Here is a 27,566-nt window from a genome sequence, read left to right on the forward strand (position 1 = left end):
TATGTATTGGATAACAGCACGATCATTTGGGCTTTTTTGAGCTTTGGCTAAGTAAATGTTGTTAATATAGTGCTCATAAAATGTATTTATTATATGGTTCATCAGGTTGGAATGTTCATGCTGATCAAAGCTCTAATCAAATCCAGACATATTTATATGCTTTATAATGCCTTTGAATGACACTTCCTGTTGTTGCGAGATATACCGGGATATCCGGACAAAAAGTGATTTATTCTCTGGATGGAACATTTGTAAAAAAATAAAATAAAATAAAAACTGGAAAATATTAAACCCTAAACACACACCCACAAAAGCCAGGGCAAAAGCACAGGAACTGCAACAAGCCGAGGAAGACTGCAAGGCAAGGGGAAATGAGCAATGTCACGTGTTGGGAAACAGGGTTGCGGGTTTGGGAAACCATAGGAGATTAAAAATGGCCTGGTGAAGGAGACTGAGATTACAGAGAGTGCGGTTATGCCTGCTTGTAAAAACCCAGGTTATTACTTACATGGGTCCAAAAGGGAGGTACTAAGATTACTCCCTGGTTGATAACCAAAATAAGTGGACAGACCTGCATCCTAAAATGCTCCCTCTGCACTCTGACTCCTATTTGTTGAACAATGACCGTAGCTAGCTGGCTAGTTAGACCCTGCCAACCCACAGCCTACACCTGGGCATGTACAGCTCAGTCTGGGAGGGCTGCCTGCCGTAGATCTCTGGGGTTTTCAAAGAGCTCCAGGATGAGGTGTTTTGTTGCTCCAGTCTTCCTCCTGCCCTGCCTGTGTGAAAGGAGGGAGTACAGCTAATTCTCTTGTCTGGGCTCTGCAGTGCTTGTGTTCTGGCAGGTCTGGGGCCTGTACAGGGGTTGGCCAATCAAAAGCCCCCCCGCCGAGACGCTTTGTTCCAGCCCAGCGCCCTGCTCAGGGGTGCCCCCTCCCACCACACACAGCCACCTCTGAATACTGATGCAGCTGCCGCTCCACTTCTAAAGCTTGGCACAAACTCTACGCAGACGCAAGATTCAGAGTGTTGCAATGTTGTTTTGTCACAAAGGGGGCAGGTCCTTTGTAATAGACTCCGGCATTCAACATACATATTCAACAAACATTTTGCAGCCACGGGGGCAGTATTGTCGCTTGGTTCCTTGATCTGATCTCTAGGCTAATCGTCAAAGTAGCCCATTTTGGATTGATAACCAAATATAATCTCAGCAACTGTTCAAATAGTAAACCAAACAAGAAGAATCCACCCCAAAATGTATTTTGTTTAGAAGTAATAACTAGTTATTACAGGCTATTGTGAATTGGTAAAACCTGCTATAGGCAACTTGCTAGCCATGTGCTTTTTTACTCTATGACCAAAACATGACGTTCTATTTTTAGCTGATATGGGAATGAATCTACAAGCAGCATATCAAACCGGGATAATGTTGTAGGTTACACAGGCTAGTAGAAGAATATTGCCAGGGCATATTTTTGTATTATAAATCAGATCATTTCACATGGAGATCTTAAAAAGGCTAGCTTGCTTGCTCTGTTTTTAGCCAGGCCAACGTCAGCTAGCCAGGCTGCCACTAGCTACGACTAGCAAGGGAAGGTGATACTTCCTTGTTTTCACAAAATCAAAAAAAAAAAAATGCAAAAATGTTTTGCCATCTCCCCCTTGTGAATGGGAGTGGGACCGGCAAGCATATCATTTTATCAAAAAGTGTTTCCCCTACTCCAAAGAAAATTCCACTTTGCCCATGTGCACACACATAGATCAACAGAGTTATGCTTGTAGTAAACTTAATCCCCCGCCATATTCCCTCCTCCCACATACAGACCACATCTACACACACACCATCCTTATGCTCTGCTTCTCCCTCTTGCCAACATCCTACACTTTGTCCTTTTCTCTCACAGTTTCCGCAGCGTCGGGAATAATGTATACAGACAAAAGGCCAACCCACACAAAGCATGCAATAATTTATGAACACAAAACAGAGGCTCATAAAATCCACCCACACACAATCATCACTCATACAGAGTGTGGTCAGAAAGGTGCTGGGCGGAAGGCTATAACAGGTGTCTCTCCATGCAATCTTCAAGTCTTGGAATAACAACCAACAGAACCAATCCTCTCAGCAGCACAATAGCAATGCTTTTCACACATTCAACAAGGCTGTGGTTCTTTCACTTCTCAGAGGATTTAAGAAGTAATGAATTCTAACCAGGACCTAAAATCAGAACACCAAAAATGTTACTTTTCAATTGTTGAAAATTTGTAAAATATTCAACACCTTTTAGCCTTAGTCCTCACATTTCATCTAGTCAGCAATTACTGAAATGGCTATTTGTGAAATAATTGTTTTTTGGGGGGCAGAACCAATCTTTTGTGTTAGTCTTCCAAAATTGGCAGGTATGAACTCTGACAGAAAGGGGAGGTGTGTATGCCTTCCCTGCTTAGAATGTGTGTATTTATGATGGGGACTTGGACTGTCCCAATCCCCCAACCCAACAGTCATTTGAAAATCAGCCAATGTGGCCCTCCAGTAAAATCAATATCACCTGTGACCCATGGCTTGCCCTCAATAGCTGTGCCCCCCGCGGAGTGGGGGGAGGTGGTGCTCTGGGCCCTCTGTCATGCTAATGAGCGACTCTGCCCTTAACGACCCAGACATCTGCTGGCTGTGTATGTGTCAAGCCCCACATTCAATTTGTTCCCCAGAAACAAAAAGCAGATAAGACCCTTGAGGCCAGTCAGGACATTTGTGTATGCGTGCATAAACGGTGTTATTTGTAGAAGTGCCTGTACTCTTGTTATTGACGTTGTGTATGGGAAAGTGTGAAAGACATAGGCAACCTTGAGTTAATTTAAATATGTGTGCAATCATTACTGCATTGACGAGTGGATGTCAGCTTTGGCTAGAGACAGGTGAAGAGGGTGCCCTTGTGTGTTCACTCTGTGTGCTTGTGGTGCACTGTGTGAGTAACAGAGCGATTGAGCAGGGGTGGGAGGGAGTTTGTTTAATGGGCGAGACAGGGGACCATGGGGATTAAGTTCCCCCAGCTGGAGGCTTTAGAGGAAAGGCTGGGGGCTGTTCTGTTAATTCAAGTGGGCTTAATAATGCCTGTGCACCCTCTTCCCTTCCATCCCTCCCACCACTACATCAAATCTGGGAGGAAATGCATGATAAAGGGCAACAAGCAGGGAACATGTGTGTGTGTGTGTTCATGCAAACTTGTGAGTCACAGCCAATAGGTTTGTGAGATTTTACTCCCATACTACTACATTTAGCAGTGTCGGCTACACGCTGTTCTGTGGGTCTTATTTACAGCAGAAACTGCTTTGTAGATGCATAGGATTAAACAGGCTCCAAACAATATGGTAAATGCAAACATCTGGGTCAGACTGCAGCCACTTCCAAATGAAGATTTCTTCACTTAAACCAACGGATTCTACTGACCCACTATAGTGACTGAGCCCTTTAGGAAAACATTTGCATATACATTATTTGAATGGTGTTAATCTTTTCCCTGGGTCATCTGTCAACAATCCATCATCTGCCATTTGTTTATCTGTGTTACAACCAAATGTATGCAAATACACCTGGGTCTAACATCTGGCGCTGTCACTGGTAACAGGGGTTTGAAAGATGAGTGATAGTTCTGTAACTGCTACAGTCCTGCAAGAATCCTACGCACATTCAGTTTCTTAAATCCATTACAATTACAACACCTTAATTTCATGGGGGATGAAGGCAAAATAACTTCAATTCAATTCAATTACCATGATAACATGGAATATACTAGGCTAGTTACAAAAATATATAAAGGTGAAACACTCTGCTTTAAGCATTCCGAGCTAAATCACCTTTGAGGCATTTCTGAACCGGGTGAGTTTGAGAGATCCATCTCCGCTGTCAGGCTCCAGTTTAAGTCTTCCATCATGACGGTTCTAATCTCTGACAGTCATATCTATAGCTGTCACATATTTCCAACCACAGGGCCTGTGGCAGCCCAGCCAGCAGCACTGTTCAGTTTGATTTGAGGAGGGCTTCAGCAGCACAGAGTGGAGGTGCAACATTAACTACTTATGCTCCAAGGGTGAACCAACTGCTGTAGCTCTCACAAAGCGTCGCACTAAATCCATAATCCACGTTTTTAAATCCTGTGTGTTGGGTCTTAATACTCCAATCAAGTAGCATAAGGGCACTGAATTGGATTAGGGGGGAAAAACAAGTGACAAATGGCCAGGTTCTCACCTTGGTAAAGGTGACTGAACGCCAGTGCACCACATCAGAGATGACTGGCTAGCTACAGCACCAAGGCATCTTCTCCAACCTAGGGTCATTGGAATTGCAGAAAAGTGGATGGAATCCCTGATTTTTTAAATATATTTTTTTAGCTAAATCAACAAATGCAAATATACAAAGCACAACATGTACAGTGTTGGACCCATGTTTCACGAACTGAAATAAAAGATCACAGAAATGTTCCATACGCAAAAAAAAATGGTTTACATCCCTGTTATTGAGCATTTCTACTTTGCCAAGACAATCCATACACCTGACAGGTGTGGCATATCAAGAAGTTGATTAAACAGCATGAACATTACAGGTGCACCTTGTACTGGGGACAACACTAAGGCAACTCTAAAATATGCAGTTTTGTCACAACACAATGCCACAAATGTTTCAAGTTGAGGGAGCATGCACTTGTCATGTTGACTGCAAAATTGTCCAACAGAGCTGTTGCCAGAGCATTTCATGTTGATTTCGCTACCATAAGCCACCTCCAACGTCATTTTAGAGAATTTGGCAGTATATCTAACCAGCATCACAACCGCAGACCACCAGCTTAGGATAGTAGGAGGGATGGTAGGAGGGGGGGAGGGGTGCTGAGGAGTATTTCTGTCTATAATAAGCCTTTTTGTGGGGAAAAACTTTTTTTGTGTGAAATCCATAGATTGAGGCCTAAATAATTTATTTCAACTGACTGATTTTCTTTTCTGAACTGTAACTCAGTAAAAATAAAAATGGGGGGAAATTGTGCATGTTACATTGATATTTCTGTTTATATATGTGATATTTATTGGAAGCTCTGTTTAACACCAGTTTGTTATGAGGGTAGAAGTCAGTGGTCGTATCCGAATACCCATACTTGCATCCTAAAATAGTAAGCCGTTTGAGTATGCAAAAAAGTTTAATAGTACGCAACATTTTGAAAAGAGTATACTTTAAAATGACAACAGCTGATCAATTAGATATAGGGATGCCCTTCCGAAATTAATGAATTGCAGGAAACAACGTAATAGTGCATGAGGTATTATCAGTATGCGGAAATGTTTAATAGTGTATGATTTTTAAAAATGTTTTAAATCGAGTATGGTTCAAATGTCAGAAAGTTAAACTAATTTCTGCCATCTGGTAGAATTCAATGCACACTTTCCCACGATGCATTGGAAGAGGTGGGCTGCGCGTGATAGGCCCTAGTTCTCTTCAAGTAGCCCACACTAGGCCACTTATATTGGGAAGATGCTGAATGTGTGGTGTTCAAATATGCGCCAAGTAGTTTTTGTTCTCCTTACAATGATCACAAGTATTGCATCGTAGGCTACATCTATGAAAATAAGTGTTGTTAAAAAAAAAAAATGGTTTAACCCAAAGTGGATTTCTGTTCAAAGCGTTTGTTCTCTTGGCCTTAGAGCTTTTGAACTAAATACTTAACAATCTTAATTTTTGAATGTGTCGGTAACAGGTACTCAGGATGTGGCTGCGTTATTAATGTCATGTTAAATCAGGCCTTCTGATTTGAACATATGGATTGTTTTAGTTTGCAGGCTAGGCTACCTATTTAATTAATGTATCAAGCCGTAGCCGTCATTCTGATCTTGTTCCCAATGATCAGTGCTTTTGTGTATTGTTGTCCAGCGGTTCTGAATTTGCGATGGACTCGACTGTCCACGTTCCTGTGCAACAGCCTTTGATTTGAACATTTGAAAAGTTAAGGTGTGTGTATTAGGCTATTTGATTTCATTTATGTTACATTGGTTTCACTAATAAATGTTGAAATGGAACCAAATGATCTGTTCTATCTTCAGTCCTTTTTTAAATAGCAGATGGGCTATGGTATAGGTTGAATGTGATAGTCTGCCTATAACCAGCCTGATTAGGCCTAGAATTCTCATTCTATTCAGAGTTTAGAGCAATTAATCGAATTGGAAAATGGGCCATTATCAGGCTGGTTAATGCGATGCATGGAAAAATTCACCCACACCTCGGCCTGCCCCACCCACTCAGCCAGTCGGGAGGAGCTACTGCATGGCTTCTTTTTTATCAAAACGGTACCGTGCTACATAGTATAAAAAGTTGAGTCCATAGTATACCGTTTAAGTACGTAGTATGCTAGCATGGGTATTTATTTTCAGACACAGCCAGTCATTATAGAAGATAGACCTGCAACCCAAAGCTATCACACAAGCTGTTCCACTCCTGCTGAGGGTGAGAGACATTGGGGAGACAACCCACCAACTGTAATCAGGTTGAACTCTAATGCCGAGTCTAACTCAGTCAGTGGAAGGATTCTGGAGAGTGCGATGGGGAGCCAGTAAGATCTCACACAATTACAAGCTCTTCACTTCTCCTCTGCACACTGATGAGGTGTGAAGTGGCAGGAGCGGTCCTCTCAGACAACGCCAGCCTCAGAACAGAGCTGCATGCCGTGGCTGCACTGACTGATGCAAAAAGGCACACCATTCATGTCATGGGACATACAGGCCTGACATACAGGCCTGAGGAAACAACTCTTACCCCTTCTGTGTTAGAACTGGCGACGACAAATCGCTGATATGGAGCAAGTGCACCGTGGCAACATAATAGTCCTGCAAAGAACTTCAACTGGCCCACCTGGTTAAATAAATAAATAAAATTGTGTTTACCTACATTTTATTCCAAAGCTTTCATTTTCAGATATATTTGAGCTCAGTTTAGCACGAGTGATGTGAACATTTCAAAAATGGATGTTTACTGCAGTGTTTATTTTTTACCTAAATGAATAGACAAATTTGTCAGTTGTGTGACCATGGGGAGAGAGCCTGCGTTTTCCATAGACCAAAGTTTGTTACCATGGAAACTTGGGATTTGGGAAATAAACTGGATGATGGCCTATTCCAGTCATCAAAGGCACCCGACCACCAGAGTTACTTGTTTTCATGCTAGCAAATATGTGTTCCATTACCAACGTCAAGGAACAACATGGACCTGAATCACAAGCCAGTACCAGCTCTACCCTTCGTTATTATTCTGGATAATCCGGTAGATGGACACTTCACTTATGTATTTTATTGTCAAGAGCAGGGATGGGTAACTCCAGTCCTCATGGGCCTTAATGGAGGTATACATTGGCCCCAGCCGACACACACGACTCCAATAATCAACTATTCATGATCTTCAGTTTAGAATGCAAATAGAGAATAAAAATATAAAACGCAACATGTAAAGTGTTGGTCCCATGTTATGAGATGAAATAAAATATCCCAGAAATGTTCCATACACACAGAAAGCTTATTTCTCGCAAATTGTGCACACATTTCTCCTTTTCCAAGATATATCCACTTGACAGGTGCAGCATATCAAGAAACTGATTAAATAGCATGATCATTACACAGGTGCACCTTGTGCTGGGGACAATAAATTGGCATGCTGACTGCAGGAATGTTCACTTCTCTATCATAAGCTGCCTTCAACATAATTTTAGAGAATTTGGCAGTACAGCCAATTGGCCTCACAACAGCAGACCACATGTATGGCATCGTGTGGGTGAGCGGTTTGCTGATGTCAACATTGTGAACAGAGTGCCCCATGGTGGCGGTGGGGTAAATGCTACAGACAACGAACACAATTGCATTTTATCAATGGCAATTTGAAAGCACAGAGATACCGGGACAAGATCCGACGGCCCATTGTAGTGCTATTCATCCTCCGCGATCACCTCATGTTTCAGCATGATAATGCATGGCCCCACATCAAAGATCTCTACACAATTCCTGGAAGCTGAAAATGCCCCAGTTCTTCCATGGCCTGCATACTCAGACATGTCACCCATTGAGCATGTTTGGGATGCTCTGGAGTGACATGTACAACAGCGTGTTCCAGTTCCCAACGACATCCAGCAACTTTGCACAGCCATTAAAAGAGTAATGGGACAACATTCCACAGGCCACAATCAACAGCCTGACCAACTACATGTGAAGAAGATGTGTTGCACTGCATGAGGCAAATGGTCACACCAGATACGGACTTGTTTTCTGATCCATGCACCTATTTATTTTTTATTTTTTTAAAGCTATGCGACCAACAACTGTGAATACAGATATTCATCTATCCGAAATCCACAGATTATGGCCTAACGCATTTATTTCAATGACTTATTTCCTTATACGAACTGTAACTCAGTAAAGTGAAATTGTTGTATGTTGCATTTATATTTTTGTTCCGTTTAAGTCAGCTGTGTTTGCTAGGGATGAGGAAAAAGTGTGACACCACTCCGGCCCCCAAGGACTGGAGTTTCCCACCCCTGGTCAAGAGAATCACGTAGACATCAGTCATTGTCAAAGGAACTAACATCAAATTATAGGTCACTGGCAGTTCTGATTTCTGAAGTTTAATCAACATTGGACACGAACCAAGTCTCCCTCAGAGGGTAAAATGAAGGGCTTGTTAATCCTTGAATGTTGCTATGGAAGGCACTTGGGAAGTCAATGAGAACTTTTGGGGAAAGTTGATAAGCCCTCACCCAGCATCTCCAAAGCAAATCTGAGGTTGATTTCAAGGTCAAAATAAGACAGTTGGGAAAGTAGTACCTGTACCATCCCTGCAGAGTCCCAACTTCTTCAATGTCATAATTTGGGGCTCCCTGTGCAAGTCACCTCTCCACTGCATACATGACTTTGTTTGGCTATTTTACTTTAGACACAAGCATAGAAGCCCTTCTCTCTAGTTACATTAGCCATCTGGCTTGCAATCCAAATTCATTTACAATGCAAATCATGTTGATTCTGTACTGAACAGAACTACTCTTGGAATTGTTTCACTGATGTTTGATGCAAAAACCTGGATATGAGCATGATTATGAATTAGTGTAAAATAACAACCTGTGAAATCCCATTCAACATAGGTATGCAAATGTGTGAGCACAAGTAAATAGGCAAAATAAGGAACGCTGGTGGTTACGCATGAGTAACTATATGGTTTGGTAATCAAATTACCCCAGGGGGTGTCTGTTTAATTCAGAGCTGAAACGACATTTGACAATCCTCTTCTCTTGGTGTAGTGACATGCCGAGGGCATAAAAACACGAGTCATGTCAAAAACCTTTGATATAATACAAAGTAACGGTCTTGCTCATTGTATATACCTAGCGTGATACAATGTAACTAGCACGCGCACACAAACAAGTTCAGTGCAGAAAATAATTTTAAAAAAACTGCAAGTGCGTCTGAATATTAAATTAAACCCACTTACTGAATGTCTGGATTGTGGAAACATCATGTCAATTCCTTGTTTATTGTTTTCCTTTCCAAATACGATGAATGAGGAAGATTCTAAATGCTGACACAAAAATATTTGCTTACGTTGGTCCTCTTTGTCCGTATTTGCAAGCTTGAATCTAGCCAAGAATTGCACGAGCTGACCAGATAGCTAGTTAGCTCTTGTCCCAAAATTGGTGATGCAGTTGGCGTTAGCTAACTAATATGATATGTTTGTCCAGGTGTAGATCTTTCGACAGAGGTAGCCTAACGTTATTAGTCACCTGATATAATTTCGTTCTCTCTTTGTTGATGAACTAGCTACAAACCTCAACCATTTGAACGGTCCTCGCTTAATTCTTCAAAGGCTGTCGCTCAAAATGATTCATCACTGTTGCTAGCTTTCAGCCTGTAGTAGCTAGCTAGGTCACGTTAGCTTACGTACTAGCTAAATATAATATGCATATAGCTAACACCTATATTGATATGTCTTGTCGTGGTTTGTTTTGTTCAATCTTTATTCGCCGTGTATTTTAGCAAACGCAACAAAGCCAACGAGCTATATGTCCGCTAACACCATAAAAGCTTCAGTGGAAAAAACAGCTTGGTTCGCAAAAATAACAAAATGGACCTCCGAATTCGCTGAAGTTGAATCCTCCCCGTTTCTTCACAACAACCAAAAAAATACCAAGTAGTACGAGTAAACAGTTGTCGCAATAAAAGTATTTACGCGTTAATCATTACAATAACAAATCGCGTAGGAAACTTTAAATGATACACTCGCTCAGCTTCAGTATCTCGCAGAGCCCTAGCCGAACAGTCAATGTATGGCAGTTGCGGGGCTGAAGACATTCCATTCCTGGGGCAAGGTGCGACGTTACAAAACGCCCAACGTAGAACTCGAACGCACAGAACAAATCATATTATATGGGAGAATCTCAATTGAATCCTCCTCGCGTCCTCTATCCTAGCCTCTTCAAAACTCATCGAATGAGCAAGCCAGAGGTCCAACCCCTTTCTCCTCCAATGGGGTTTGAAGCGGCGAGGAGAGAGGACGCGAGGGTACGTAATTGAGATGCTCCCTTTGTAAATTGGAACAGCGTTCTAGAAAATGTATTTCTATCTGAAACTTTCTACAACGTTTCACTTCTGAACATGCCCAAAAATCATCCCATTGGATGGCTAAAGAACTAGCGCCCCTCGTGGAACATAAAGTGAACACCAAAATACCACTTAAAATTAGTAGAGTAGTTAAATTTGTCTGTTTATCGTTTCCCACTGAGCAGTGGTATTAACAAATGTCAACCACATAAGAAAATGCATCAAGTGTGTGTTTTCTGGATTCCTATGTGTTCAAATCTTTAAAACATCATACTGTAGGCGCTACATAGGCTACGTATCAAAAGCTCATTCGGAAATTGTTCATAATAAAGACAACACTAGCATAGAGTATAGGAACACATTTTATTCCAATTGAAAACAGAGAATTTTTCTTTGAAGGAGAAGGCTATGAAAATCATTTTCATGTTTGAATGAGGTTCAGGCAACAGTGGTTGAAATGAAACATAGAAAAGAGAAATATGGCTAAAATACTGTAAATCAATAACCATTAGGACCCATTTCTGAAGGGCTTTGCATTAATACCATTTCCTCCCCTTCCACCCCCAACACATGCAATTAAAATGACATTTAAAAACCAAAGTTCATCATTAATCCTAAATACAGAGTAAAGTTGTCCATTTATCTATCTTAATCACGTACTTAGTGTTTATTTGTTTTAAAAATTTGACCATGAAATACATTGGTCCTTTTTATGATTTTTCACATTGGCACTTGTTTAGAGTCTGGCTCTACAAAGAATGGGGATTGGCACACTCATTATTGTACATAATTTACATTTGTTATACTTAGAAAAGAAAAGACATTACTTTCAATTTAAACAACACTAGACAAAGTTTATTTAACCTCTTATTTAAAAAATCTATCATTAAGTGGTCCTAAATACAAGTGTTCAGGTAACATCTGACTTACAAAAGAAACAAAAAGATGCAAAGATAGCTTTTAGTATTTCTATGCATCAATCACATCAGTATCAATCTCAAGCAAAAGCATTAACCATCAAAAGTGTACACACATCTCATAGTACCGACAAACGTGCTTGTAAGTTGCATGAATGCAGGCAGTCCCATTGCTGCAGAGCAGGTTCAGTGCATTGACCCGGAAGAAATAAAATATAATAGATCAAGTAAGGGGAGAGAACAGCTGACATTCTAAAACAACACTATATTAATTAATTCACCGATTAATCCAACTGCTATAGTATATTGCCCTTTCGGTACCTTCACTTGGCAAAGTATTACAATAAATAAAGCTGAAGTATAACAGGCTTATTTCAAGGGACTGTCTGGAAGAGTGGTCGCAACTGTTTGTATATAATGCTATTCAGTCTATGGCACGAACTTGCTTCTAGTAGTGTATCCCTTCAACAAACCCCACAGTGCTGGTTTTAATGCTGACGGTACTTCTCTTACGTGTTCTCTTACTAGTTATTGTGACGTTCAATTAATGTGCTATACAGGGTGGACATAACACTGAGCTACATACAACACACTGTCCATAGTCCATGTGGTGAAAACCAGGGTACTTTGTGTAAACCGACACACTGACTCTATGCCCATGTTTAGAAACAGCAGGGAGGGAGGGAGGCCTGCACTGGACCTTTTTTTTGGGGGGGGGGCTGAGTAACCACACAGCACATCATACACCTCAAACCCACTGGACCACAAGCTGATGCAGATGCTTACAGGAAATAGAGTATAATGAAACAAAAGAAAAGCACAATCACTTACTGGGGGGTTACACGCATGAAAAGAGCCCAGCATGAGAATAACTAAACCCTACTCTACCTATGCAAGTAAACCACAGGTCAAAAGGGGATGACTGTGCTTCTTGAGGTAAGAGCAGCAGAGAAGCTGTAACCACTAAAACAATTAAAAAACAAGCTGCCGTGTTGGTGGAGATCTAAAGTACCAGAGGCAACATCTCAGTCCAGCCTGCTCTGACAAGAGACCTTCGTACTCCTGAGAGAACTGACAACTTGCCCACAATCTCAACAAGATCATGGCAAATGCAATCACGAACTAAAGTCAAATTTTCAAATGTCTAATTAAGTCAAAAGCCTCATCTGCAGTTGCACAGGAAGCATTCATATTTCTGCTTTGTACGGACACTTCACAAATAATGTGGTATATAAAGTATTGGCTGTGGGAAAATTAATTAACAAAGAAAGACCTTGAAATGCATCCACCCGTGGCTTGGCCAAATGACAAGGCATTACAAAATGTCCAACATGTTTAAAACTTTTGTAACGTAATACTTTCCACCTCCAGTAAAAGCAACATTTTTAGGAGGAGGCGAGTTTGATAAGGACTCACCCCGTTCCTGTCCAAAGGACCAAAAACTGCCTTTTAACAAAGTGACTTAACATGTTTTCATGTCTTAAAAATGGTTACCTTGTTAAATCATTTACATAATTGTATGTTTTTACAAGGAAAAGTACTTTTATTCATGGTTGTTTTAACATGTACTTTTTAACTAATTTAAATGCTGTTTTTATGTGTATAAATGTTGTAAATATATAAATGAGCTGTTTTAAAAAAGGAAATGTGACAACTTTTCCAAAATATATATATTTTTTTATAGAAATGTCCATTAGTTACACCAACCCTGGTGTTTATGTTATGAGGCAACGTATAGGGAAGGTACAAGTTGGATCTTTCAGCCAGACTAGTATACAGTGGACATATTAGTAAAGGGGACTGAAGAGTATACTCAGGATATACCCAAAACATCCCTAGGTTCAATATACTTGTAAATGCACAGCTAGAGCTTAAACAGAGCACAGATAACTTAGCAGGGTAATTACTTGCCATGTAGAATGAGAAATACTTGGCACCAAACATACAAGATATGAACAACAAGTTGGTCATGTCTGTCAAAACTAAAGTTTTCTGTTAAGTTTCACCTGACCATTCTAACCCAAAGCTCTTTGGAGTGCAAATAGCACTGTGGCAATCAAACGTCTTTCTACAAAATACCCCTGTCCAATCCCAGTCATGGTCATTCTTAATGTACAAAAGGTGAAGCATAGAAACATGATTAGCAGGGGATGTAAAACTAACTACCCACAACAATGGAGTAAAGTCACGCTGAAGAAGACATGATTCGTGACAAGAGTGGCAGGTGGAAAAGGAAGAGCACACTGAAGATTGGCTGAGACAAGCAGCTGTGAGACCCCCATCACCTTGTGGTTTTACTAGGCTCTGCTCTGGGCCCAAACGGGCTGTTAAAAGTTTACAGGCAAATATCCAGCAGAAGTCATCCTCCAATGCTAACTGGTGTCCCTGGACTGTTCGCACTCTGAACCTGTGGCAATAGCCTTCCATCTGGCTCCCTGATTCAGAAAACCACTTTAAATTGCACCTATTGCACTATCCATATAGTCCATACACTCATCCATATAGTCTTTTCATTCTGTCAACTTTGCTAGTAGTAGCCCTAGTAATGAAAACTCACCTGAATGATGTTGCGAAAACAAAATAGCAAATCTATTGACATTGTTAGCTATGGAATCTTAAGAACTCTAACCAAGCAAGAGATAAGATATGGGATAAAAAAGAAAACCAAACAAAAATCTTACATTTAAAAAAATGCAAGCATGGACCAGTTAAAACTTCAACCACTGATAAGTGTCTTTTTATTTTACTATTTGCATAAAGCGCCAACCCTAAATGGAAATTCATCTTCTCAAGCATTTCAAAATTGAAACGGAACAGAACTGCAACAAAGTATGAAGTCTCTAACGAAAGGTAGATGACTTGCCGACGAAACATGTTTTTACAGCAGTATGAACCCTCCCCCTCCCCATCTGATGGAGACACCTGGATGGAAGCTGGGAGGAAAAGTCAGACCAACAACATCTAGAGATCTGGTCCATAAATTAAACAAATTAAAAAAATATTATTTACTCTTAATAATCACTACTGTTTCTCAAAATATTGGCCAAATAGGAATGCCTTTCCAAAAAGAAACTGCACTGACATTGTGTGTGGAGGACCAACTTGTGACTTAAGTTAGCTGGAAAGCAGTAGTAGCAATTGTAGTAATCAATAAACTAAAACAATTCTTAATATACACAGATCAATTTACTTCATCTCTCCCACCCTTGCTCTGTCTGTGTGTGAGCATCCTCTTGCTTGTATTACACACACTTTTTACATTCAACAGTGCAAGGTGTCTTCCAGTCTGGGGGAGGTGTGTGTTTTTCCACACACCTCAAAATACCATGTAGAGTAGAGCTTCCCAACACACCTCAGCACCACCTGGCCCTGCTCTGATTCAATTATATGCAGTTACCCACAACCCCCCTGCAGACTGGTGGGTCCCCAGCCCCCACTCCTACCCTGTAGGCAGAGGTGAAGGGGGGACGATGACACCAGCTTTTTCCTGTTCTCCAAAACCTCAGCTTTCCTTCCTTTAAATCACACCAGCACACAAGCCACCAAATCAAAACAGACCTCTACCCCCCCCGCTCCTTTAAGAGGGGTGACCCAGAGGCCTGAGCCACATCGGGTGACAAATGAGACCTGTCAACCACCCAGGCAGGTCATGACAGCCTTGGAGCAGATGTGTGTGTGTGTGTGTGTCATCAGGAGGGGCATGGGCTGCAATAGGAAGAGAGAAATGGGGGGGCGGTGACTGGAACTGAAAAAACACACCCAATTAAACCATAGACAAGGAGCAGGAGGATGTTGGGGCCATGGGTGGATTGAGCCTGGGATCTATTAAGAGTGTGTGTGTGTGTTTGTATATATATTGGTGCATCACATGTGTTCACATGCGTATTTTAGTGCAGAACTGTGTACTGTTTAATTTGTTGGTGTATAGATGTGTACTCTGCTGTGCGTGGGCTGCAGGTCTCTCTCTCGCTCAACTTCTCTCTCAAACCAGGTTGTACTCTTTGAGGTTGAGCTGCAGGATGGTGTCTTTGACAGCCGCGAACACAAAGCGGATGTTCTCGGTGTCCGTGGCGCAGGTGAAGTGGGAGTAGATGATCTTGTCGCTGTCCGGGTTCAAGTCCACAAACATCTTCAGGATAAACTCCCGGCCCGCCTGGGCGTCTCTCTGCGGACCTGGGGGTACACACACGGGTGAATGCACACACACACACACACACACACACACATATTCCAAAGCCACAGGCAATGGGTACACAACATCCCTGTTCTACCGGCAAACACACATGGAATTTCAAATTGAATGGAAGAGACGTTACACTTGATCTCAAAAGGTAAGTGATTTAAATCCAAGAAAGAAAATAAAGTACAATGCAGAAAAACTTCAGCTAACTATTTACAGACAATATGTATAGAAAGGGGCAGATCAGCCTATGGTGTATAATATCAGGATGCACTACTGCAACACGCTTCGAATACTAGTCTTCAGGAAGCAATGTGGACGGAAGCTGACTTCTCTACAAATAGAGGTGGGGACAATGTAAACCATATACAAAATATGTACAACGTTATCATGTCAATATATAAAGGCAACATGAATAATAGTGCATGAGAATAAATACAAAGTTAGTGTGTAAAAGGAGGGTCTATTTAAATAGTGTGCGGGAAAGGCAGCTTATGCACTGATGCGTAAAACGCAAAGATGCACATAATAAGGGTTATCAAATAAAGTCTGTGGAACATGGAAAAACAAGGCTATATGGAACAACTTTACTCACTCTGAGAAACAAGCTCTTAATCTCCAGAATGACATCTCTATAGTAATCCACTTAGCGGACAAGGGAGTGGCTGTTACAGTACAAGACTACTCTGTCTATAAGACTGAAATACTCAGGCAACGGAACTATCAGATATTCTATAAGAGACTTACTGCAAACCCCACAAAACTGCTTTCGGCTGAAATTTAGCAAACTCTCACTGAGGGCCTGCGTAAAGATGAAATCTCCAAAAGAGAACAGATTGTTGGTGCATAAAAAAAGTGCCACGCCGGTAATCTACACAGTTCCTAAGATACACCAAAAAAAGATATGAATCCCTGGACGACTGATAGTGTTAGGCAATTACTCCCCTTTGGAACCCGTCACAATTCGTGGACTACTGCATCAAACCATAAATACCTCCCCCCTCCGATGTGAGAGAATCGTCTGACCTTATCTTACCTGCAATAGCACCCACCCAATACACACATTGTCACTCTGGTCTCCTTTGATGTTGAATGACTATATATCAACATCTACCAAAATGTTTGAAAAGGACTTGCAACGGGTGCTGCTATGCTTTCGAAAGATAGTGTTTGACCCCCAAGTCAACCCTTTCCTACCGAAAGCCATGGGTTGGTACAAGTACATAGACAACATACTGATGCTGTGGACAGGTAGTGAACAATAAACTTTGATTTGATTTATAGAAAATAAACCGAACACATTACTATTGGTTACCAGCTACCACCCGAGCACACAAGACAATCTCCATGTCGGGCAGTTTGCTCGTCTCAGGAGACCATGCTCGGACAGAAGTAAGTTAATTGAAAAAGACAATGACATGAAATAAGGTTTACGGAGAGAAGTTACAGTCAAAATGTCATTGATCATAAACTATTGCTGAAAAAACTTAGGCGTTATGGATTTGCATCCTGTGCCTTATGGATTGAGAGTTACGCATCTAAAAGAAGGCAGAGAGTTTTCATCAATGGAAGCCTATCTCATGCAAATTCAGTTGAGTGTGGTATACGCAGGGCAGGGCCATCTTTATCTGTTTTTACAAATGACCTTCCACTGACCTTGAATAAAGCCTGTATGCTGACGACTCAACATTATATATGTCGGCTGCAACAGTCAAATAAATAATTGAGACACTTATTAGCTCCAGTCAGTATTAGAATGGGCAACTAGCAATAGGTTGGTGCTAAATATCTCAAATTATAAGCATAATGTTTGACTATTCACTCGCTCAATGCTAAACCTAATTTAGATCTGAATAATGTGGCTATTGAGCAAGTTGAGGAGACTAAACTGCTGGGTGTAACCCTAGATAGCAAGCTGTCACGGACAAAACAGGCTCAATGCTGCTAAAATGGGAAGAGGTCTGTCCATTATAGGGCGTTGCTCTGCCTTCTTGACATCTCAAATCGACCAGACAGGTCCTACAGGCCCTAGTTTTGTCACACCTAGACTACTGCCCAGTTGGTCCAGTGCAGCAAAGGAGGACATAGGTAAATTGCAGTTGGTCTAGAACAAATCAGCATTTATCTCACTTAGATGTACACGGATGGGAAGTTTCAGTAACATGCATATCAATCTCTCCTGGCTCAAAGTTGAGGAAAAATTGGCTGCATCACTATTGGTCTTTGTGCGAGGTATTGATCTGTTGAAGATCCAGAACTGTCTATTCAACAGTTGGCACACAGTTCGGACACTCATCGGTACAACACAAGACATGCAACCAAAAGTCTCTTCACACTCCCCAGATCCAGAGCAGAGGCTTGTAAACGTACAATATTAAATAGAGCCATGACTTCAACTCAAGTAACTCTAGGTAGCAATAAAAGCAGTTTCAAAAGACAGATAAAAGAATACCTTGTTGCACAAAGGGGACTGTGAACAGACAGTCATTTTATCTGTCTTGTATTGTAATTTCCAATGTACTATGTATTCGACCTAGATATTGTGTGTATGTACTGATATGTAGTTTATGTGTGACTGTTTAAATGTATGTATTTCAGTCATTGACTAATCATTTTCTATAATATGTATTATGTCATGTGGACCCCAGGAAGAGTAGCTGATGCTTTTGCAGCGGCTAATGCGGATCCCAATAAAAACCAAAATGTCATAAAATCATCATACAAGAGTGCTTTATTTACAGAGACATACTGCTCCAACCAAGAAAAAACTGAAGTATCCAATACTCCCCAGGCCAACAAAATAAAAGTCCTACACAATCATTGGAGTGAAACCGTCATTGATAAACCCCTTTGTGGTAGGCTTGGGCGATACACCGTATACCAGGGTATTCGGAAATAGCCACAGGATGGTTTTTCAATACCATCCAACCTATTTATTTGAAGCTTATTTATGAAGCTTACCGTAGTTCCCCAGAACAGATGAGCCAGTCACATGCGTGTTTGTAAATAGCATAATGGAGAAAGCGGGAGCTGGTGAGTCCAGCTGTGTATTTTACAGCTGTGTAACTTGCTAGTTATCTAAGTGAGTGGCTGAATTAATAAGGAGATGGGCCATCATGTAGTGTTAGCTTTCTACCGTGTTAGAGAAATCAAAGCCCTTTAGAGGAGTTCTGTACAGCTGTCACTGCTATCTTGATTTCGTCGCAGGGTTATTTTTGGGCCCCTCAGTCAGCTCCTCCCCCCTCTTCTCGGAGGAACTAGGTCCGTTGACCTAGCGACTCCAGACTCTACACAGTTCACAGCGTGTACACATGCTGCTCCAGAGCCAGTTCTTCCTTCAGACAAGCATATGTCAAAACTTTGTTCATGTCTCTTGTTCACATTTGCTTGTAAATGTCCAAACACAAATGACATTAGGTAACTACTACCTATACCTGTATAACTTTATGAGTTGGATTGCCTGTCTTTGCAATTAGTTTATTTTTTGCTTGCACTCAATAGCAGTTAAATGCACTATATATACACAAACGTGTGTGGACACCCCTTCAAATGAGTGGATTCGGATATAACGGGCACACCCGTTGCAGCTGACAGGTATATAAAATCAGGCACAAAGTCATGCAATCTCCAGGCCTTACTGAAGAGCTCAGTGACTTTCAACGTCATAGGATGCCACCTTTACAACAAGTCAGTTTGTAAAATTTTTGCCCTGCTAGAGCTGCCCCAATCAATTGTTAGTGCTGTTATTGTGAAGTGGACATGTCTAGGAGCAACAACGGCTCAGCCACGAAGTGGTAGGTCACACAAGCTCACAGAATGGGACTGCAGAGTGCTGAAGTGCGTAAAAATCGTCTGTGTTCAGTTGCAACACTCACTACTGAGTTCCAAACTGCCTCTGGAAGCAACATCAGCACAAGAACTGTTAGTCTGGAACTTCATGAAATGGGTTTCCATGGCCGAGCAGCTGCACACAAGCCCAAGTTCACCATGCGCAATGCCAAGCGTCACCTGGGGCGGGGTAAAGCTCGCCGCCATTGGACTCTGGAGCAGTGGAAATGCTTTCTCTGGAGCAATGAATCACAGTTCACCATCTGGCAGTCCGACGGACGAATCTGGATTTGGCGGATGCCAGGAGAAAGCTACCTGCCCAAATGCATAGTGCCAACAGTAAAGTTTCGTGAAGGAGGAACAATTATCTGGGGCTGTCTGTCATGTTTCGGGCTAGGCCCCGTAGTTCCAGTGAAGGGAAATCTTAACGCTATAGCATACAATGACATTCTAGACGATTCTGTGCTTCCAACTTTGTGGCAACATTTTGGGGAAGGCCCTTTCCTGTTTCAGCATGACAATGCCCCCATGCACAAAGAGAGGTCCATACAGAAATGGTTTGTCCAGATCGGTGTGGAAGAACTTGACTTGCCTGCACAAAGCCCTGACCTCAACCGCATCAAATACCTTTTGGATTAATTGGAATGCCGACTGCGAGCCAGGCCTAATCGCCCAACATCAGAGCCTGACCTCACTAATGCTCGTGGCTGAATGGAAACAAGCCATCCAGGAGAGTGGAGGCTGTTATAGTTTGACTAGCCGGTGTCCACATACTTTCGGTAATGTAGTGTACCATAGGCTTATCTACCCCTTTCTACATGTAGTCTCTGTATATATTACCTATAAATAGCTTACTGAAGTTTTTCTGCATCGTACTGACTGCCTACATTGTTTTCTTTCTTGGATTACCTGCCATTACTTAAATGCAAAAATAATTATAGAATGTAAAGCATGTTCTACCCATTTGGTTAATAGATCATGTGAATTTGTACTGCATTGCAGTTCATTGTGTAGCCACATGGTGTCCCTATATGCTAACAAAAAAACTAAAACATTCAGGCACATGTTCATGCCACCTTACCTAAAGACTTAAAAATGTTTTAAAATTAACAAATGTTACAATAAAGAAATTACTATAATATGCATTATATTTTACAATTTGCCTTAGTAACTGCCATGGTACTGGACATGCCCACATTGGTCAGTGCAGCGAGTTAGTAGATAGGATAAAGTTAAAGAGTAGTTTACCATCAAACTCAGGGAAGTAGTCGACCAGGTGGGAGTAGATTATCTTCTCCTCTAAGAGGTCCTTCTTGTTGAGGAACAGGATGACTGAGGAGTTCTGGAACCAGGGATATGTGATGATGGTCCGGAACAAAGCCTTACTCTCTTCCATCCGATTCTGACAAAGAAAAGGAAGGGGAGTGGGAAGGGGAATGGTCAGAACATTTTAACATATGCACAACCTCTAGAACCTACACCTTTGCACAATGAGGGCCTTTTACTTGTTTTATAAAAATGTGTGGACAAATACTGAACAAAAGCATTTGAAAATATGCTAATCATTAGCATTTTGTTTCTCTAAAATCAACCAATCTATTCCTTCCAATGTCATCCATTGGCCCTAAAACTTGACAGTAAATTATATTTTCCTATGAAGAAACAATCCTTCTGTCAGAGAAATTATTTAAGCGTGGCCTAGCATTTTTTACATTGTGAAAATGTGCAACACAACTGCCCTGCATACCACTATTTCAGTATCCAGAATCCACATATGGAGGCTTTTTTGATGTAATTTATGAGCGCATACACTACACGACCAAAAGTATGTGCTCGTCGAACGTCTCATTCCAAAATCATGGTCATTAATACGAAGTTGGTCCCCCATTTGCTGCTATAACAGCCCCCAATCCTCTGGGAAGGGTTTCCACTAGATGTTGGAAAGTTGATGCGGGGGACTTGCTTTCATTCAGCCACAAGAACATTAGTGAGGTTGGCCACAAATGTTGGGCGATTAGGCCTGGCTTGCAATTAATCCAATAGGTGTTCGATAGGGTTGAGGTCTGGGCTCTGTGCAGGACAGTCTAGTTCTTTCCCATCAATCTCAATAAACCGTTTCTGCATGGACCTCGCTTTGTGTACGGGGGCATTGTAATGCTAAACAGGAAAGGGCCTTCCCCAAACTGTTGCCACAAAGTTGGAAGAATTGTCTAGACTGTAATTTTATGCTGCAGCGTTAAGATTTCCCTTCACTGGAACTAAGGGGCCTAGCCCGAACCATGAAAAACAGCCCCAGACCATTATTCCTCCTCCACCAAACATTACAGTTGGCACTATGCATACGGGCAGGTAGCTTTCTCCTGGCATCCACCAAACACAGATTTGTCCGTCGGACTGCCAGATGGTAAAGCGTGATTCATCACTCCAGAGAATCCATTACCACAGCTCCTGAGTCCAATGGCAGCGAGCTTTACACCACTCCAGCGGACACTTGAGCTTAGGCTTGTGTGCGGCTGCTTGGCCATAGAAACCCATTTGATGAAGCTGCCGACGAACTGACGATTTTTACAGGCTACGTACTTCCACACTCGGCGGTCTTGTTCTGTGAGCTTGTGTGGCCTACCACTTTGCAGCTGACCTGTTGTTGCTCCTAGACTTTTTCACTTCACAATAACAGCACTTACAGTTGACCAGGGCAGCTCCAGCAGGGCAGAAACTTGACTGACTTGTTGGAAAGGTGCCACATTGACAGTCACTGAGCTCTTCAGTAAGGCCATTCTACTGCCAATGTTTGTCTATGGAGATTGCAAGGCTGTGTGCTCAATTTTATACACCTGTCAGCAACGGGTATGGCTGAAATAGCCAAATCAACTCATTTGAAGGGGTATCCACATACTTTGGTATATATAGTCTCTTATTCAGAGACACTGGTTGATTTATCCGGATGCGCCAGAACTTTTGAAAATAATTTCAGTCAATGGTTTGAAAGTGGTGCTCAGGATGCCACAACATCCCTCTTTTGTGTGTACTACATAACATTGTGTAGTGCTGTAGGTCATCCATTTCATATGATATGTTACGTCCAAGTCGTATGAAATGTTATGTTCAACTTGTTGTGATTACGATCCCGGAGTGCATCTTCAATGGCAGTTCAAACAAAATAGTCCATCTTTCACCACATTAAAGTGGATCCAGCCTGCATATCACTCAATTCAGTGTAATTTGAAATGCATGACTGCACGATAAAAATGTAATGATACTGTCAAGTGGAATATTCATACCCTTACTGAAAAAACAGGCTTCTGGCAAATGTTTGGTCAATTTGCTCATTCGTTTTGTGAGAAACTTGCAGAAAATTTGAGGAAACTTGTGAACTTCTGGCAAACAATTCTGGGAAATTTGTGGAAAATATTCTACTGTTTGCTGCAAATTTTCTGAAAACTGATTATGAATATGCAAATTAGATCAGGTTTTTAGTTACTTTGAGTATCAACAATATTACAATGTCTGATCTACATAAACCAAATCATATATAACTTTAAATGAACTTGCTTCCCACAGAGAAAATACATTGAATACATGTTTAGTTAAAGGGATACATCTGGATTTTAGCAATGAGGCTCTTCATCTACTTCCAAAGAGTAAGACGAACAAACTCATGGATACCATTTATGTCTCTGCGTGCAGTTTGAAGGAAGTTGCTACATAGCGCTAGTGCAAATGCTAACTATCATTAGCATAATGACTTCAAGTCTATGGCATGCTAGCAGATACCATAGCCTTCCAGTCATTGCGCTTACGCTAGTTAGCATTGGCTCGCAAAACTACCATTAACTTATTTTATTCTTGACATAGACATATTGGTATCCACAAGTTCATCTGACTCTGGGGAAGTAGATAAAGGGCCTCAATGCCAAATCCCGAAGTATGCCTCAATGCCTAAATCCTGAAGTATCCCTTCAACAGATAAAAATGTATCCAATACAACTTTTTCCATCTCACAATGAAAACATTATGCTAAGTGGTACAATATTAACCTTGAAATTATCCGAATGTAAATGAAAAGAGCAAAGACTGAATATTCCCCAAATTGTTTATTTAATTTTTTTATGTAGCTACAACATTTACATGAGACAAATGTGAACACTATGGGTATGCTAACCGTAGGATGTTTAAAGGGGCAACTACAGAATTTACATAAGCCAAGTGATAAGTGAGCAATGAGCATTCAACCAGTGGAAGTTAAAAAGAGAATGAACAGAATATAAATAATGAAAATAAACAAAATCAAACCCAGTTCAAAACTATTACCTTTTTGAGTTAACTTTGGAGAAGTCCTTTGTCCAAATTGTTGAACGAATGCAATGAAAACACAAAACATTAAGACGTTGAAAGGTGTTCTCTATTTTGGCATCTTTAAAGGTAGAGTTAGCGGGCTAATGGACAGGTTTGGCTTTGGAAAAACAGGTCAACTGTTACAAAATTGCCTTGATGTTGCTATGCTTCTCACTGAAACTGGCATTCTATATTTGTTTTCAGCAAGGAAAATGTTTCTGCCTTCTGCTATATAAACAAACGATGTAGCTAGCATAAACTGGAACTTAGCCCTACCAAATCTACCTTTTAAATGTGTGGCCAAATGTTCCTACACACCTACAGTATGAGATTTTTCTCCAGCCAAGACTCAACACAATTGATGTAAACTAAACAACTAATTAAGATCTTTATTCTAGACTGGGGACTTCATCAAGAGCCAGTGGTCTTCGTCCTGACTCGGATGTACAAGGCTTGGTCAGAAGAAAACACAACTGAGTTATGCCTAATATGGCAATTCAAATTTTTCAAAAATGAATTATTAACTTAAATCAAGGCCATGCATGAAACAAGTATTGACCTGGTGCACACATTTCTCTGTCCTCTGTTTAATTGAAGGCCTCAATGTGTAACTGACTGCTTCTAGAAAGAAAGAGGAACAACGATCAACATGAGCGAGCTACTAGTACATTTCTTTTGAAAAGTACTTGCATTTGCTTACCTTATCAAGCTTCAAGACAATACACTCATTCATCACAAAAAAAATGTGTTATGAGTGAGAGCACCACAAACATTTCCTGGATGTTGATGCATTCTCTTCCAATACCACAGGATAGGAGAAGGGTATTCTTCAAAAATTAAGTTTTGTTTTGATATCAAGTCAGCTTATATTGTTGCTACCTTAGCTGTTGTACTTGCTAACACTACTGAACTGTGATGCTAGCATATTGACATGCATATTGATATTAAAAGAAAGCAACATCTTCACCTAAAAATACAAGTGTTAATCCAACAAATCATTAGTTAGCTAGCAGGCTATTACATTAACTGCGAAAAATATGATAGATGTTAGCTAGCTAATGTTAGCTAGCCAGCCAGCGGCTCTGACTCATTGAAACTGATAAAGCAACAATGTTTTTCACTCTATCCTATAAAACATTACATACATATTGCTAACTAGGCATAAATTAGCTAATGCAATTTAAAGTTTATTGGAAATTTTAATTAATAAATTACACTCACCAGACAACTTCGGTAGTTAGATCACTTGGTTTCCACTTCCAACAGATTTTTATTCTCCCCCTGACTGGTTGTCAACGGTTACTGGTATTGGAACTCATGGGTTCATCAGAAACAACTTCTAAGTGGTATACTACGAAGCAAGCGAGAACTACTCAGGCTTTTATTAAGTTAGACAGCTTCAGTTAGCTTCACATTCCAGGTCAGGACGGTGGACATTGCTCATCTCCCTGCCGCTAACTCTAGCAGGCTTGTAACTGTGCGTGCATGTCGCACATGGCTAGTTGGAAGCCGAACTCTCCATTGAGACAATCAGGGTTGCCAACTCCTCAGCAAGGAAAGTAGTTATTGGATGTCCTAAAAGTCGCTAGAAGACGCTAAATGACGTCATCGCCTACTTTGCATAATTGGCCATGTGCATGTAATTGTGATGGACGCTGTAGGAGAGAGGAATAACATCGTGGGGGAGACAAAACGTGAGTAAAAAAACAGCCTAAACATGTTTAGAACTACAAATTAACTTTCTTCTGTCGATTGTTTTTATGTCACAATTCCAACCCTCCGTTATCCGGGCTTGGGACCAGCAAAAGTGACCCAAAAGAGACACTCTGGCGGAGTTACTTAATTTAAAGAAAATTATAATAATTTAAGTTTAGTTCTTAATTTGGTTTGGTTTTCAACCTTATGGTCCACTTAGGAGCCTACAACAAGTCACAGTAAAACACATTTTTAACCATAACATTTTTTGTATACAATCTACATTAAAACTTCTTAGGGATCAAATCCCGTTAACGGGATCGATTTGACAACATCCGATGAAATGGGAGAGCGCCAAATTCAAATTAAATTATTAGAAATATTTAACTTTCATACAATCACAAGGGCGATACACCAAATTAAAGCTTTACTTCTTGGTAATCCAGCAACTGTGTCAGATTTCAAAAAGGCTTTACGGCAAAAGCAAACCATGCTATTATCTGAGGACAGCACTCCATCAAACAAACACAGAATCATATTTCATCCTGCCAGGTGCGACACAAAACTCAGAAATAACGATATAGTTCATGCCTTACCTTTGAAGAGCTTCTTCTATTGGTACTCCAAAATGTCCCATAAACATCACAAATGGTCCTTTTGTTCGATTAATTCAAAATGTCCAAAATGTCCATTTATTTGGCGCGTTTGATCCAGAAAAAAATCTAAATATACAAAATATCTAATAAGTTACCTGTATTCTTTGTCCAAACATTTCAAACAACTTTCCTAATACAACTTTAGGTATTTATTAACAAAATAATCGATAAAATTTAAGACGGGATAAACTGCTTTCAATAGCAGATAAAAAACAAAGTGGAGCGAGCTTTCAGGTCGCGCGCCCCAACCACAACAGTACACTAGACTTGACCCTCGTTCTGAACAACCCTACTTCTTCATTACACAAAGGAAAAACATCAACCAATTTCTAAAGACTGTTGACATCCAGTGGAAGTGATCGGAACTGCAAGTAAGTACCTTAGAAATCTAGATCCACATAGAAAACCCATTGAAAACAGTCACCTCAAAAAAATAAAAAGTTATGTTATACTCACAGACATCATTCAAACAGTTTTAGTTTTCTATCCAAATCTACTAATAATATGCATATCCTAGCTTCTGGGTCTGAGTAGCAGGAAGTTTACCTTGGGCACGCTTTCCATCCGGACGTGAAAATACCGCCCCCTAGCCTAGAGAGGTTAACAATCTAATGGACCAAAAAGAGACAATAGAAAAAAACTGTCAATGGCAATGTGAGAAAATTATGGTAACTAGCCTGGCCCTAATTCAGGTTAAAAAATAAAATAAAATTAATGTAGGCCAGGGCGGTATCAGCCAGCGGCGGCTTCGCGCAATTCATTTGCAGTCTGGACGCTGAGTGGTGAGCATCTCCTGCTCTGACTTCAGCTGGGAGGGACTTCTGCGCGATGACTGGGCCGCCTGTGAGTGCTTTGGGACTGGGGTGAGAAGATACTGGTAGTGATGGGTTTATGCTTTCATGTCAGTCTCCAAAAGTCTCCAATAACACCAGAGAAAGTTGCTAGATTTGTCACTAGTCGCTTTTTTGAAAAATTGTCGCTAGAGGGGTCTGAATACTCGCTAAATATAGCGACGAAGTCACTAAGTTGGCAACACTGGAGACAATGCTAAAATAATCAAGCCATGAGCGAGTCAGTGCCAATTTTACCATTTGTGCCGAAATCAAAATGAAAGAAAAGTTACCTTGCAAATTCAGCAGGCTATGGTGTGAAACAGGCTTTTAAGAAGTGCAGTCTTTATTTTATTACTTATCATTGGCTTTTAGAAGTGCTGTCTTTATTTTATTACTTATCGTCATGCAGTCTATGTGTGTGTGTGATTGGGTGTATACAAGCACATTTGTATCCACTCCTATGGATAAAATAATTGTATTAAGTCAAACAAAAGTTTTACTGTGCATGAAG

General features: G+C 40.9%; 2 protein-coding genes across 7 annotated transcripts in view; both read right to left on the reverse strand.

Annotated features, from left to right (window-relative positions):
* The window catches only part of LOC110524329 (TLE family member 5), a 35,938-nt gene extending 25,393 nt beyond the window's left edge, over positions 1–10,545 (reverse strand). For both annotated transcript variants that reach the window (XM_021603869.3, XM_021603868.3), the window contains exon 1: positions 9,506–10,545. In XM_021603869.3, coding sequence (XP_021459544.1) covers positions 9,506–9,532 — 27 coding nt within the window. In that variant the 5' untranslated portion in view covers positions 9,533–10,545. The remainder of the gene's footprint in view (positions 1–9,505) is intronic.
* Positions 10,546–10,955: 410 nt separating this feature from the next.
* LOC110524330 (guanine nucleotide-binding protein subunit alpha-11) overlaps positions 10,956–27,566 on the reverse strand; it is a 104,316-nt gene continuing 87,705 nt past the window's right edge. For 3 of the 5 annotated variants that reach the window (XM_021603871.3, XM_021603873.3, XM_021603870.3), the window contains 2 exons: positions 20,785–20,938; positions 10,956–15,701 (listed from right to left, as the gene is read on the reverse strand). In XM_021603871.3, the coding sequence (XP_021459546.3) occupies positions 15,511–15,701; positions 20,785–20,938 (345 nt within the window). In that variant the 3' untranslated portion in view covers positions 10,956–15,510. Of the gene's footprint in view, positions 15,702–20,784; positions 20,939–26,768; positions 26,831–27,566 lie in introns of all 5 variants that reach the window. The other 2 variants (XR_016496244.1, XR_016496243.1) reach the window with 1 other exon arrangement.

Source organism: Oncorhynchus mykiss, chromosome 5, assembly GCF_057628025.1.
Source record: "Oncorhynchus mykiss isolate SJ-2025 chromosome 5, ASM5762802v1, whole genome shotgun sequence".
NCBI classification, from domain to species: Eukaryota; Metazoa; Chordata; class Actinopteri; order Salmoniformes; family Salmonidae; genus Oncorhynchus; species Oncorhynchus mykiss.